At 46.1% G+C, this 14,297-nt stretch overlaps 1 protein-coding gene across 2 annotated transcripts in view; it reads left to right on the top strand.

Moving 5' to 3' along the window:
* Window positions 1-11,903, top strand: part of LOC116853900 (protein artichoke-like) — a 202,093-nt gene extending 190,190 nt beyond the window's left edge. For both annotated transcript variants that reach the window (XM_032835230.1, XM_032835229.1), the window contains exons 3-6: window positions 2,906-3,301; window positions 4,315-7,407; window positions 9,034-9,371; window positions 11,051-11,903. In XM_032835230.1, the coding sequence (XP_032691121.1) occupies window positions 2,995-3,301; window positions 4,315-7,407; window positions 9,034-9,371; window positions 11,051-11,626 (4,314 nt within the window). In that variant the 5' untranslated portion in view covers window positions 2,906-2,994 and the 3' untranslated portion in view covers window positions 11,627-11,903. The remainder of the gene's footprint in view (window positions 1-2,905; window positions 3,302-4,314; window positions 7,408-9,033; window positions 9,372-11,050) is intronic.
* Window positions 11,904-14,297: the final 2,394 nt, after the last annotated feature.

Genomic DNA, 14,297 nt, shown 5'->3' with positions numbered 1-14,297 from the left:
CTCTCTCTCTCTCTCTCTCTCTCTCTCTCTCTCTCTCTCTGGCTTTCTCTCTTTCTCTCTTTCACGAAATAAAGATCGCGCAATGCGCGTAATTGAATTCTTGCCGTCACTACCGCGGTAAAGCAGGTTTAACTGGCTGTGCATTAATAACGGGCCGCGCGCTAAACACCATCGTCGAACTCGCGCCAGCTGATTGCTCCGAAACATCGCGCCGTAAGCGCGAGACTTCATTCCGGGTGCTTTGCACAGACATATAAGTCCGACTTTGCGTATAATTGCACGGTTATGTGCTTATGTGTTTACGCTGGTAAATCCTTCGAAATGCGTACGATGGAAAGCGGCGGAGGGGAAACGCTGAGGTCAAGGAGCTTGATCGATTACTTTCGTGTCCCTCTGCAAGTAACAGCTACACGTTCTCTTCCTCACGTCATCCGCGATCGTTCGTGACTTATTTCCACGTACATCCATGTACTGCTCCTGAATTTACAACAGCCGACAGAAGCGGCCATATATGCATATGGTGATGTAACATTTTCCAACGCCGCGCCGCTCCCAACAATCAAATCGCCAAGCTACCGCCAAGCGCGAAGAGTCGGTCAAATTATATTACTCGATTTCGCAACTTTTAAACGTGATTTAAGCGGACACGAATTATCCTCTTACGCCTAATTAGAGGGCAATTCGATTAACCGCATCGGTTTCAGCAGGGATTATGGGTCCGTATGCACACTCCATCCCCTGTCCCTCCTCCCGTCTTCCATGAAGGAAAAGCGGAATTAATTAATAGCGATGTATATCACGATGAGATCACCGAGACGAGACGGTGAAAATTACATGGAAAATTCGGCCACGCGGCCAGCGACGAGAGCGCGACAGCGGATCAAAAAATCAAATCTCCTCGCTGGCATAGAGGAGCCGCGGGCATATTGATTTTTCTACTCCGGTGCAGCCAATGACCTAACGTTACCTCGCCTGCCTGAGCGCGAGCCTAACGAAGTTATCCGAAGAATGACGTGCCGTACACGGCGCAGCACGGTGGAAATCGACACCCCCATTTAGCACTTCGTATTCTCGATATCCCGCCCTCACACGTGACACACTCCGCGCGCATCACATCTTAAGACACCATCTGGCGGCCACCCATCGGACGACCACCCAATCCGCTCATATTTTTCCGATCGCAAGGGTCCGCGCGGCTCTGTCACGGCGGATCCCCGAGGCCGCGGAGATTTACCGCAGGCATTAAATTACGGCCGTCGCGACTGATCTTCGAGATCAGTGTGCTTTGAACGGCACGTCGAGAACGAGTCCGTTGATCAAACGACGCTGTTGGACTTTTGTTTCTTCTTTCCTCTATTTTGTCCTTCTTTTTAATCTTCCCTTCTCTCTTAAGAACGTTGCGTCCGATGGGCTTTTCGGTCCCGTAGGACTGAACCCTCTTTTGTTGAAAATCGAGGTTTGTCAGAAGCAGGAAGTATATATATACATATACTTCATCGTCCGACGGAAACGGGATGATCATATTTCTTCGTAGGTAACCAGGGCTCGAGTGAAATAAGTCGCCGCATTTGCGATACTCAAGAAGAAGACGAAAATAGTCTTTATTACGCTTTATTGTTATAATGAGCAAAAGGAAGAAAGGAGATTTGTAAACAAAAATTTATATTTTTTTCCAATTAATACCTTCGTAGTTAAGTTGTATTATTCTTGGAGGAAAGTATACTAATTTAAAGAAAATTTGTCCTGATTTATCGCTGACTTGTACTACTTACTCGAGGAACATTTTCAGTCGTCCCACTTTTTACTAACTCGCACTGCTTAAACGAAAAGTTTTCATTGTTTATAAAGCCAAAGATGAAAGTATAGTATCTTATATAATTCATTCTTACATTTAAAAATGTCTTAAATTTGTTTTAAGATTCTGTAAAGGCTGTTTCGTTGGTTATATAGCATTCATCTTGAGAAAAATTTAAAACGATCTACAAATACCGACGACGAATAATAAATGATTTCGAAAATGTTTCGCCAAATTTAACCATACATAATAAAATTATTTTCTAAAATTATTTTTTAGAATTTTAATAGAATCACCTCTTTTTATAGACGTATTCTCAGCTACTTATAATGCAGCGACTTTAATGTCGAAAACGCAATTTTAAAGAATGATTTCATTTTATTTCATCTCATTTCACATGGATGAATGTAACATAAAATTCATTTTAACTTTTATCTTTACAAACATTCTAAAATTTTAGTAAAAATAACAAAGTATATATAGAGATATTTCTAAAAATAACAAAGGGTATGTTGAGAAATATTTCTAAAAATAAATATAATATTATAAAGTATATTATAAATATGCAACCTTTGTGTAAAATACTTTATCATATAGGGGAAGGTCGGATAGTAGCGGACAGCGGTTAGTATCGGACAAAAGTTGTTTTAAGCATTTGCCGCTGAAGGCAGCACCTGCAGAAACGATCGGCGTGTTGACTGAAGGAGGGGGGTAGTCAACTCCTTCAGTCAACACGTCAATTGTTTCATAGGTGCTGCCTTCAGCGACAAATGCTTAAAACAACTTTTGTCCGATACTAACCGCTGTCCGCTACTACCCGACCTTCCTCTATAGCTTTCACAATTTGACATATCTTGCAACGTGCAGAAATACTCGCGCATAATCAATTATTAAAAATTACCTTCAGTTTGCTTCAACCCTTAGATATGTCTGAAAGCACCTATAAAAAAAAAGACGTGCCTTTTATTTTTAATTCCGTTGCCATTACAACACACGGATTAAAACCCGTTAAAAAAAGGTACACTTTTCAGTGTTTCAATACTAGTCGCGTCGCGCGCCCAAAGTCGCCCAATTAATAATTTCAGCCTCGCTCTGTTGTATTCTTCGCAGAAGCCGCGGCGGTGAAATCCGGGTGTCGGCGCGAGAAACGATGAACGAATCGAGACGAGCCGGGAACGTAGCGGCGCGATAATAATAATATGTGGACGACGCGGCCACGGACCAGGCGAAAGTCGCGACAACCGTCGACCCCGTCGTGCAAGGGACGCGATAATCGGACGTGGAATCGCCGTCGGGGCGGCTTTCGCATCATCTACTCGGTGATATTGGCGGCCTGCATGGCGGCGCAAGAAGCGAGGTGCACCAAGTGCCCGCCACCAGACACGATACCCGGCTGCCCATGTTACAACTTCGAGAACGGCGGCCTGTTCCTGGAGTGCGCAGGTGCCACCGAGGAGTCCCTCAGGAACGCTTTGTCCGGCGTGATACATGCCGCCGGCGGTGAAGGTAACCGTCCATGATGCGACACGCAAAAAGCAGGCAACACCGCGGAGAACACGTATTCCCTTCGCATACATAAGTAGAAACATCCGCGAGCATACATCCGTAGAACAAGCTAATATTGCACCGGCAGGACCGGCAGCCGTGTGATTTGAGATAAAAAAGAAAACAGAAGCCCTTGAGGGAGAGACTACTCGGTACCCGTGTCAATATAGTCAATGTGTGTGAGCTGCGATATTCTGTCATAACTCTTTTGTATAAGCATATCGCTGAAACGTTTATATGGAATTATATCTCGACAAATGTATTAAAAGCACGTGTAAAAACGCGTGTGTGTATATATATATATATATATATATATATATATATATATATATATATATATATATATATATTCTCGAGGAGATATTTAAATATAATTTATATATACACGAGGATATTTAAATATAATTTATATATACACGAGGATATTTAAATATAATTTATATGTATTAAATATATGTATTTATATATTTTTCTGAAAGAACTAATATAACTCGGGCGTGTATTTCTTAGAGTTACAGTGAAAGATATATAAGATATATAAGATATATAAAATCTGAGATTGATTAATGAATGAATTAATTAATCCCGTTGCATGCAAGAATATAACATTTGATATTCGTCTCTTTTTATATCGTTTTATACATCTTTTATCAATGAGACATTGAGACTCGCGTGTCAAATCTGAAATATTAAATTATACACAGTTGCGACATATGAATTCGATCCTGTTGAATCTTATATCTTACGGCTTGTAAATTTTTTCGTGGCGAGAATCCTCACTGCGACCTCTCTGATTTTTCATCATTGATTATCGACATTTTTAATAAAGCGCGATAGCTCGTGCATGAAAGAGAGAAAAAATATGATATAAATCGAAGGGCGAATATCGCTTGTAACCCGTATCAAGGGATTAAAACTCACAAAGCGAACGTGAACGGTTCGGTTTTAAACGAAATATCCGGCAATTGTTTCAGGCGCGCTCGTGCAATCGTTGAGCGTGTACGAATTAGATCGAAAAGTAGAGGAACTTCGGTCCGCCGCTTTCCCGACAGGCTCGCAAATTAGGCATCTGCAAATATCGCATTCCGCGATTCGCGAGATAAGCGAGAATGCTTTTGAGCGACTAAGCAAAAGCCTGGAATCCTTGGCACTCGTATCCGGCCGACTACCTCACGTACCTCAAAAGGCAATGGCCACGCTGAGCCTACTCAAAGCGCTGGACCTGGAGGCCAACCTCGTTCAAGAGCTGCCCAGCTTCAGTTTCTACGGGCTCTCCTTAATTAAACTGAACCTTAAGGGCAATCAAATCGTGAAAATCTCCGAGTATGCTTTCGCCGGACTCGAGGGCACACTGAAGGACCTGGATCTGGCGGAGAACAAGATCCGTGTGTTCCCTATGACTTCCCTAAGACGATTAGAACACCTCACGTCGTTGAGGCTCGCGTGGAACGAGGTGTCCCAACTGCCGGAAGACGGCTATTCCAGGCTGGACGCCTTGAACTTCCTCGATCTCAGTAGCAACAATTTCAAGGACATACCGCTCAATTGCTTTCGCTGCTGTCCGTCCCTGAAGACCCTCTCCCTTTATTACAACGCGGTCGAGTCGGTGGACAAGGATGCCTTCATATCGCTGATCGATCTCGAATCGATCGATCTCAGCCACAACAAGATCGTGTTCCTCGACGTGGCTACCTTCCGTGCCAATCAAAAACTCAGGTCGATCGATCTCAGCCACAATCACATACACTACATCCGCGGCGTGTTTTCGCGGCTGCCCGAGCTGAAGGAGCTCTTCCTCGCGGAGAACAACATCCTGGAGATACCTGCGGAGACGTTCACCGGCAGCACTAGCTTGTCAGTCGTGTACCTGCAGCAGAACGCCATCAGGCGGATCGACGCGCGCGGCTTGGCGACGCTGAACCAACTGGCGCAGCTGCATCTCAGCGGCAACTACATCGAGAAGGTGCCGCGCGACTTCTTCGAGCACTGCGACAACCTGTCGACGCTCTCGCTAGACGGCAACAGCATTCGCGAGCTCGAGGTCGGCACATTTGCCAAGACGAAGCAGCTGCGCGAGCTGCGGCTGCAGGACAATCAAATCACCGAGGTGAAGCGCGGCGTGTTCGCGCCGTTGCCGTCGTTGTTGGAGTTGCACCTGCAGAACAACGCCATCACGGACATGGAGACGGGCGCGCTGAGGTCCCTGCACAGTCTGCAACACGTGAATCTGCAGGGCAATCTCTTGGCGGTGCTCGGCGACGTGTTCCAGGTCTCCAACGACGTCGGCCAGAGTGAAAGCAGCGGTAGCTCCTTGGTATCCATTCAGTTGGACAATAATGGCCTCGGTGTCTTACACAATGACTCGTTAAGAGGTCAAGCCTCGGTTAGGATCATGTGGCTCGGCCATAATAGGCTGACTCGTTTGCAGGCGCCATTGTTCCGAGACCTGTTGCTGGTCGAGCGTCTGTATCTCACTAACAATTCCATCTCGCGGATAGAAGACACCGCGTTCAAGCCAATGCAGGCGCTCAAGTTCCTCGAGCTCAGCATGAATCGGCTGAGCCACGTGACCGTCAGAACCTTCTCGGAGCTGCACGAGCTCGAGGAGCTTTACCTGCAAGACAACGGTCTACGGCGTCTGGACCCTTACGCTCTGACCGCCCTCAAGCGACTGCGCGTGCTCGATCTGGCGAACAATCACCTGAACGTGCTGCACGACAAGATCTTCCAGGAGGGTCTACCGATCAGAACACTCAACCTGAGGAATTGCACTGTCACCGTCATCGAAAACGGCGCGTTTCGCGGACTGAACAATCTCTACGAGCTGAATCTCGAGCACAATCATTTCACTGCCACTGCTCTAGACCGTCTCGACATACCGGGACTGAGGATTCTGAGAATATCGTACAACAACTTCAGCCAGATCAGCGGCAACTCTCTGGACGGCCTGCCATCCTTGCAACATCTCGCGATGGACTCGTCGCAGGTCTATAGAATGCCGGCCGAGATCTTCTCGAAGAACAAGAACCTAGGGAAACTGTTGCTCAGCAACAATCTGCTCAGGGTGCTACCGGCGACGTTGTTTCTAGGTCTGGAGGCGCTCAAGGAGGTCAAGCTCGACGGCAACATGTTCCAAGAGGTACCGTACGATGTGTTCGCGAACGCCACCACGGTAGAGTTTCTCTCGCTGGCCAGCAACGTGCTCCTGCAAGTGGACATGTCGCGGCTGAGCGGACTCATCAGTCTGCGAGAGCTCGACCTACGCGGCAACTACATTATGTCCCTCACCGGCTTCGCTGCTGTCAATTTCTCCCGCCTGATATCCGTGGACCTGAGCCACAATCATTTAACGGCTCTGCCGGCCAACTTTTTCGCGCGCTCAAACATGCTACGGAAGATCGAACTGGCGGCCAATAAATTCCGGCAGATACCCGCGGTGGCGCTCACCGCGCAAAATATTCCCGGTCTAGCCTGGCTGAACGTCACCGCCAATCCGCTCGTGAGAATACACGAGATCAGCTCGGAGGCCAAGTACCCGGCCTTGCAGGAGATCCACATCTCCGGCACGAATCTGACGATCGTCACCAGCCAAGACTTCGAGGCGTTTCCCGCGCTGATGCATCTCTTCATGGACAACAACATGATATCGCGGGTGTCGCCCAGCGCTTTTCGAAGTCTTCCTAATTTACTGACGCTGGACCTCAGCGTCAACGAGCTGGAGTTGCTGCCGCAAGAGAGACTGAAAGGATTGGAGCACCTGCGGTTACTGAATCTCACGCACAATCGTTTGAAAGAGCTCGAGGACTTTCCACCCGACCTCAAGGCTTTGCAAGTGCTCGATCTCTCGTACAATCAGATAAGCGGAGTGGGAAAGAGCACGTTTCAGCATCTGGAGAATCTGGCCGAGCTGCATCTCTACGGCAACTGGATATCGTCGATCTCGCCGGACGCGTTCAAGCCCTTGAAGAAACTCAGGATTTTAGATCTAAGTAGGAACTACTTGGCAAACTTACCGCTGAATGCCTTTCGACCACTCGAGACACAAATACGGAGTTTACGGGCCGAGGGTAAGTACGACTCGTTCGCATTATTTAGTCCCTTCTATTTCCGCCGCGTCACGCTCGCGTGACACTCGCGCGCGGACGTGCATCTCACTCGTTAGATCGCGCGAAATTACTGTGGATTGATGATACGTATCATTCGATCAATTTTGACCGTTTGTAATTATCTTTCACATTTTTTAATATTTTCTCAAATGCAGGTTAGATTCCAATCAAAATGCCCAACTTTGTTCCAAACAGACTATCCCACTACGATACCAATCGGAAATCCTATTCTTGTCCCAAATACAAGTTTTTTAAGTATTTTCATCAGTTTCATTAATGCAATAAAGATAATACAAATGTTTTCTCTTATTTGCATTGTTTCATATTAGAACGTAAAATAATACATTTTCGTTTTATATAGAATACATTTATTCATCTAAGAATAATTTGACGATTTCATACATTTGTATAAGTCGGAAAAATTTGTCAGATATTTATATATATATTTTTTTTACTTTCTTAACTTGAACATCTTTTATTCCAATTTTTTCATAATGATTTTTTTTCGCAAATACTTTGAGTATTTACTCTTTACAAGTATATATGTGTGTATATATACTTGTGACCAGTAAATGTTCAAAGTATTTCATTTATTTTGTTCAATTTTAATTGAACATAGAAACCAGAAAAGACCTTTAGGAAAACATTGGGGACCTAAATAAAGACTAAATGGGATCTGTCTGAGTGTTTTCCACTTAGATTCGCATGTTTAAAACATTACGCTTCTAACCAGAATTTGCATAAATTTCCCATCTAAAAGCTATGATTATTGTGGGAAATCGAGCCGAATCCCAATCAGATCCTAAAGTATTTTCTATGCGAACCGTAAGAGAACCGCGCGACGATGCGGTCTGCCCTGGCCTCGCTCTACTGTACCCGGGAGAACCGCTCCAGAGAGTTATCGTTCGCCGCGCAAATAATCCGTGTATCTCGGGGTTGTTATCGCGGATCGACACCGGCATCGAAACTTTTTCCTTACGATACAATACGATACGATATTGCTCGCGCACATGTGCCGCCATTCACACGGATCATGTTGCAGCACGCTCGACAATAGCAATCTCGGCCGACGATTGGTCGCATGCAAAACTCACCGTCGACGACGAGTCTTCGCATGCGAGTGAATTCGACCCGGTCGAAAATAGCCCCGCGGGTAGTTACACTCGGAGCTCCTCGACATCGAGTGAACGATATAAATACAGAGGGTCGCCACACAATCGCAGCGAGAGCCAGCGTTACACGAAACATCACGAGTCTATTCAGCACGAAAACTGCGCGCGCGCGCGCGCGTGTACTATATATATATATACATACAATATACGGCGCGGTATAATTCAGACTGCAATAAACGTCGCACGGCGCGTTCACTTGCGAATCCAATACGCGACTCTTTCGTCGATTCTCGCGACATTCGCGACGATTGTGTGGTGCGGGCCGCGGAACGTGGTAAAAACTTTCGCGACAGCCTCTGCCTCCCGGAAAACGTCGGTGGAAATATCGAGAGAAAGAGGGAGAGAAAGAAAGAGCAGGAAGAGAGGGAGTTGCGACGACTCCCCCGAGATAATCGCGAGTATTAAATGCGCACAGAAAATCCACTGCACTGCGACTGCGAGTCCCAGGAGCTGTGGGAATGGTTGCGTGATCATCAGAAGCTGGTCGGCGGCGGGATGAGCCGAAGTCGCGGCGGTGGACTGAGGATGAACGATGTGGACGGCGGTCTGTTGCGGTGCGAGCAGCCGCCGGAGCTACGCGGCCTGGTGTTCCTCGACCTGGACCCGCACGCCTTCTGCTCCGCGCCGTTGGTCCTGAAACTGGCGATCCAGGACATCCAGCCATTCTCCGTCCTGGTGTCGTGGCAGAGTAGGAATCACTCCGGCCTGCGGGGCTATCAGGTGGCTTATCACGCGTTGGACAATATCGACGAGGTACTAAAAAGCAGACGCTTGCGAGCTTATTGTGCGTCGCGCACCGACAATGGCTGGATGCGAGAGCGTGGCTACACGCTCTCGGGGTATAAATCGACGAACGAGAGTCAAGGGAGAGCGCGCGCATGCGAGAGAGAGAGAGAGAGAGAGAAAGAAAGAGAAAGCGGGCTGGACGGTGTAAAGTGCGCGTGTAAAGTGTAAACGGCGCTTGATTCAATCGATAGTAAAAGCCGAAAGGTGTCTAAAGGGGGATGGGTAGGTGGGTGAGTGGAGGACGCTCTCTCTCGCCGACGAGACTCTAATTCATCCTTTACAAAAACGTGTCATCACATCCGCCAACGACGACGTTCACGCGCGCGCCGGCGATCGATCGCGAGAGCGCGGACGCGTGAAAAAATCGCGGTTCAACGTATCGATCGGATTAATCGCTTTCATCGTCCAGCAAGAAATCGAATCTGTTTTCTGTAATTTCTGAAATTGTCAAATAATGACGATACAGTGTGCGGCATATATATCTCGCGCAATCGCCAACACTCGTCACAGAATCTCGCGTAATAATTTTGCGATATAAATTTTTCGCGAAGCGAAAAGCATTAACGTCAAATAGAAATCTGAAACTAAAGGATTCGATACACGTTCGTTACAGATATTTTTTCATACGTTTATTTTGTGTATATGTATATATATATTGTGTATATATATATATATATATATATATATATATATATATATATATATATAATTTGTAATATATATATGTATATAATTTGTTATATATATATATATATAATTATATTGTGTATATATATATATATATATATATATATATATATATATATATATATATAATTTGTAATATATATATGTATATAATTTGTTATATATATATATATATAATTATATTGTGTATATATATATATATATATATATATATATATATATATATATATATATAATTTGTAATATATATATGTATATAATTTGTTATATATATATATATATAATTATATTGTGTATATATATATATATATATATATATATATATATATATATATATATATAATTTGTAATATATATATGTATATAATTTGTTATATATATATATATATAATTATATTGTGTATATATATATATATATATATATATATATATATATATATATATATATAATTTGTAATATATATATGTATATAATTTGTTATATATATATATATATAATTATATTGTGTATATATATATATATATATATATATATATATATATAATTATATTGTGTATATATATATATATATATATATATATATATATATATATATAATTTACATCATATATATCTAACTCTGGACATTTTTATTATTTATCTTTAAATAAAAATTTCAAACTTTTAAAATATAAAAAAAAAATATATATATATACATATATTAAATATATGCCTATATTCTTCGTTAAAAGTTAAAATATTCGTATTTAAAAACCAAAACAATAAGAATGTTCAAAGTTAGGCACGTTATTCGTGTTCAAGCATTGATACTTTAATATGTATGTTTTGCATTTCTTAGTCAGCACTTGTCGATCTTTACACGAAAATACGTAAATGTCGCGCTCTCGCCTCCTCCTCGATTTCAATCGAAGTTCACGGGGACGCGATCGCTTTCACCCTTGCTCCCTTCGAATTTCAGATACGTGCCAAAATACTCGAGCCCAGCGCGCGCTCGGTGAAACTGTCGAAGCTGTCGTCAAACACCCGCTACCTGATCTGCGTGTTCGGCCTCGGTAACTGGATGACGCCGCGCGTCGAGGATAATCCAGGTGCAGAGCAGCTGAATTTCTCCGAGATCGAGATCCTGGCGTCCACGCCGAGCTCGCAGATGACCGACTCGTCCACCAGTCGCTGCACTGAGGTGAAAACGTTGGACGCGCCGGACGCGATAATCAGCAGCGACGGATCGGCCATGGGCGACGTCGGCAGCGTCAGCAGTTTCCTGACACGGCGGCTCGGCCTGATAGTCGGCTGCTGCATGGGCTTCGTCGTCTTCCTGCTGCTGGTGTCCGTGCTCGGCTATCTCAAGGTCAAGAAACAAAGGGAGGCGGTGAAGCGAGAGCAGCAGCCGATACCGCCCGAGTATATATCCTATCGGCACTTCAGCATACAAAGCGGCGAGGCCGGTCACACCGCCGCCAGACAGACCAGCATTCAAGACGGCCAACATCCGAGTTTCATCGGCAGCATGGGCAATACCACGCTGAACGTATGAGAAAAGTCGCGGAACTCCCGACTCGTGGAGGTCTCGAACGTGTGAGCAGGCCCGAATCACTCGTCACTCGTCGATTCGTGCGTGTTTACCGAATCGGAGGACTCCCGCGACTCGCGGAAGTTTCGAATCTATGCGCCAAAGGAACAAGAGAGAATCTCGACAACAGACTGCTATATTCGAATTCTCGTGGCATGACGCCGCCGAGGTCTCGCGAAATCGAGATTCGGACTGTCGCGATCGGCGGCGCGCGAGATGTCACACACACACACACACACACACGCACTCAAAGTGCTATACAAAACAAACAAACACACACGAACACACACGCACGCATTAAGAACATTTTTCCACTGTTATTCCCGGAGACGATGACGCGTCATCGCCTTACCGGCGTCTGGCCAAGCCGGAACCATCGCGAATCACGAACAGCAACGAAGAGTTCAAGCGAGTCCGAGCGTTGAGTGAGTGAGTAAATATTTACGTGAGAGAATGCGACGTGCGAATGTAAATCTTACCGATTAAGTAGCGGAGCATTTTATAAGGGATTTTCTACGAGTCTAAATTTCGTTCCAAGTAACTTTAATCACTTCGCGACGAGAGGAGAGGCGCGTCATATTGGACGAGCGACGGATCGGTCGGACGGGAGTTATCCCTGCGAGACACTTGTACAGAACAGGAAATTGGTTTCGGTAATATACGAGCGCAACGCGAGAGAGAGAGAGAGAGAGAGAGAAAAAAAGAGAAAGAGAAAGAGCAATCTCTCGCGTGTACTCTGAAAAAATCTTGCAACTTCTGAATTAAAGATGCGTTATTTAACGCGCGCGGTCCTTCTCTGGCCCTCCACACGAGAATAATAAATTATGGCATTACTCGCGTTCAGCCGCGAGTGCCATCGAGAACTGTGCTTGAAACTATTACTTAATAAATCGGGACTTTTGAAATATTAACAGTGCGATATGTGGGGCGTCGCGCGGGCGGAATCGATACGCGCGTTTTGAAAGGCGATTCGAGGCTGCACGATACCGATAAACGCGCATTGGTATCGGAGTCCACCGATAGGCGAGAGGCGAGGGGCGCGCTGTTGTAAGTACAGGAGACGGACGGGGGTGTCACTTTATTCGCGAGAAATCGATCGACGGTCGTTGGAACGTCATGTCGCAGACTATTCGTGCCGCGCTCTTCGGAAGAGGAAGCTCGCTCGCTCGCTCATCGCGCGCGATACAATGCTGCTCCTTCTCTGTCTCCTCTGCGAGGAATGCGAAATTTCCCGGGGCGCACGCGAGACGCGGATTTCGAGAGTCGCGCGTCTGCTCCCGAACGGCGAACGTGAGCGACGAGCGACGAAAGGGGAAGGAGACCGACGGTAGATCGACTTCGTCTCGTGTAATACGACGCGCATTTGCCGAACGATTTACGACTAAACACCGCGCTATTACATATCATTCAGTCTCCATTCGCGAGTGGGATTGGCCGCGCGACAGGGACGATGGCGGACGGATGTGAAGTGGCTATTGTGTTTTCTTAATGGCTCGGCAAACCGCGCGGTTTAGGACGTCACCGCGCGCCGATGTCGCAAAATGGCATGCCATTTTGCGGCGAACGCCTGCGACGGTACCATCAATTTCCGGTGGGGCGGCGCGCGCGCGCGCATCCGCGCCGCGGATCAGCGGGAAAATGGGACGCGAAAAATCGCTCGTCCCTAAATCGCGCGATCGATTGCGCGACTCAGATTCCCCGGCGCGACAAGGGAATAAGGGATAGGAAGAAAGTGTAAATGTTGAAGAAAACGTATTTCTTGTCGCACTCGGTTTCCGGGGAGCGCGCGGCTCTGCGGGATCGCCCGTGAACATCAGCCAGCAGGACTTTCGTTATCGCGAGTGCACCGAAATGTGGTGGATTCTCCTGTCGTCGCTCGCGCGCGCGATATTTTTAATGCGGAGACGTGATTTGTGCGAGAGAAGAGAAGAGGCACGTGGAGCGTGTGCTTCATTATCCGTTGATAATTCACAGACACCGAGATAGGTCGTATCAAATTAAAATCCAATCGAGCGCGTATCTCCATTTCGCGAGTACGGATTTTCGTTTCTCTCCTTCTCTCTGTCTCCCTCTTTCCCCCCTCTCTCTCTCTCTCATTCTCTCTTGGTCTCTCCCAGTGACGGATATCCGCGTTATGCAACGTCCGCCATCGCCGAGGAGGCCGCGATCGAGATGCGCTTCGTTTAGGATCTATAAACATACGCGGAACGACTGTATATATAGATACACATCGTATCGAGAGACTATGTATTCTACGGTTAAAAGTGTCGAGATCACCAGGATTATTATCGTAAGGATTCCGATGACCTTCTAATTAGCGAGTCATATAGTTGAATTAGCGTCGGTGCGATGATTTGCGGGCAGGCCGACGAGATCCGAATCCCCATCGGGACGTTTTATCGACGGCGTCGACGTTACGCGACGGACGATGCGTGCGTGTATCGCGCGCGCATTAGCGCGATGAGCGACGGTCCGCGGATGGAACGTTTACGCGGGATTCGATTTAGCCGTCGGATTGACTCGCCCGATATCGCCAATAACCTGTATAATTGCCATGGATATTGAAGTCGCGTTTGCCGCAAACGCGACGAAATATCCCGCTCGCTGCAAAGGAATTTTTAATGTCGGCGCGTTC

Source organism: Odontomachus brunneus, unplaced genomic scaffold, assembly GCF_010583005.1.
Source record: "Odontomachus brunneus isolate Ranch 3 - 2012 unplaced genomic scaffold, Obru_v1 Obru_scaffold_007, whole genome shotgun sequence".
Taxonomy (NCBI): domain Eukaryota; kingdom Metazoa; phylum Arthropoda; class Insecta; order Hymenoptera; family Formicidae; genus Odontomachus; species Odontomachus brunneus.
The sequence above is the reverse complement of the archived record's forward strand: the minus strand, read 5'-3'. Positions and strand labels throughout refer to the sequence as shown.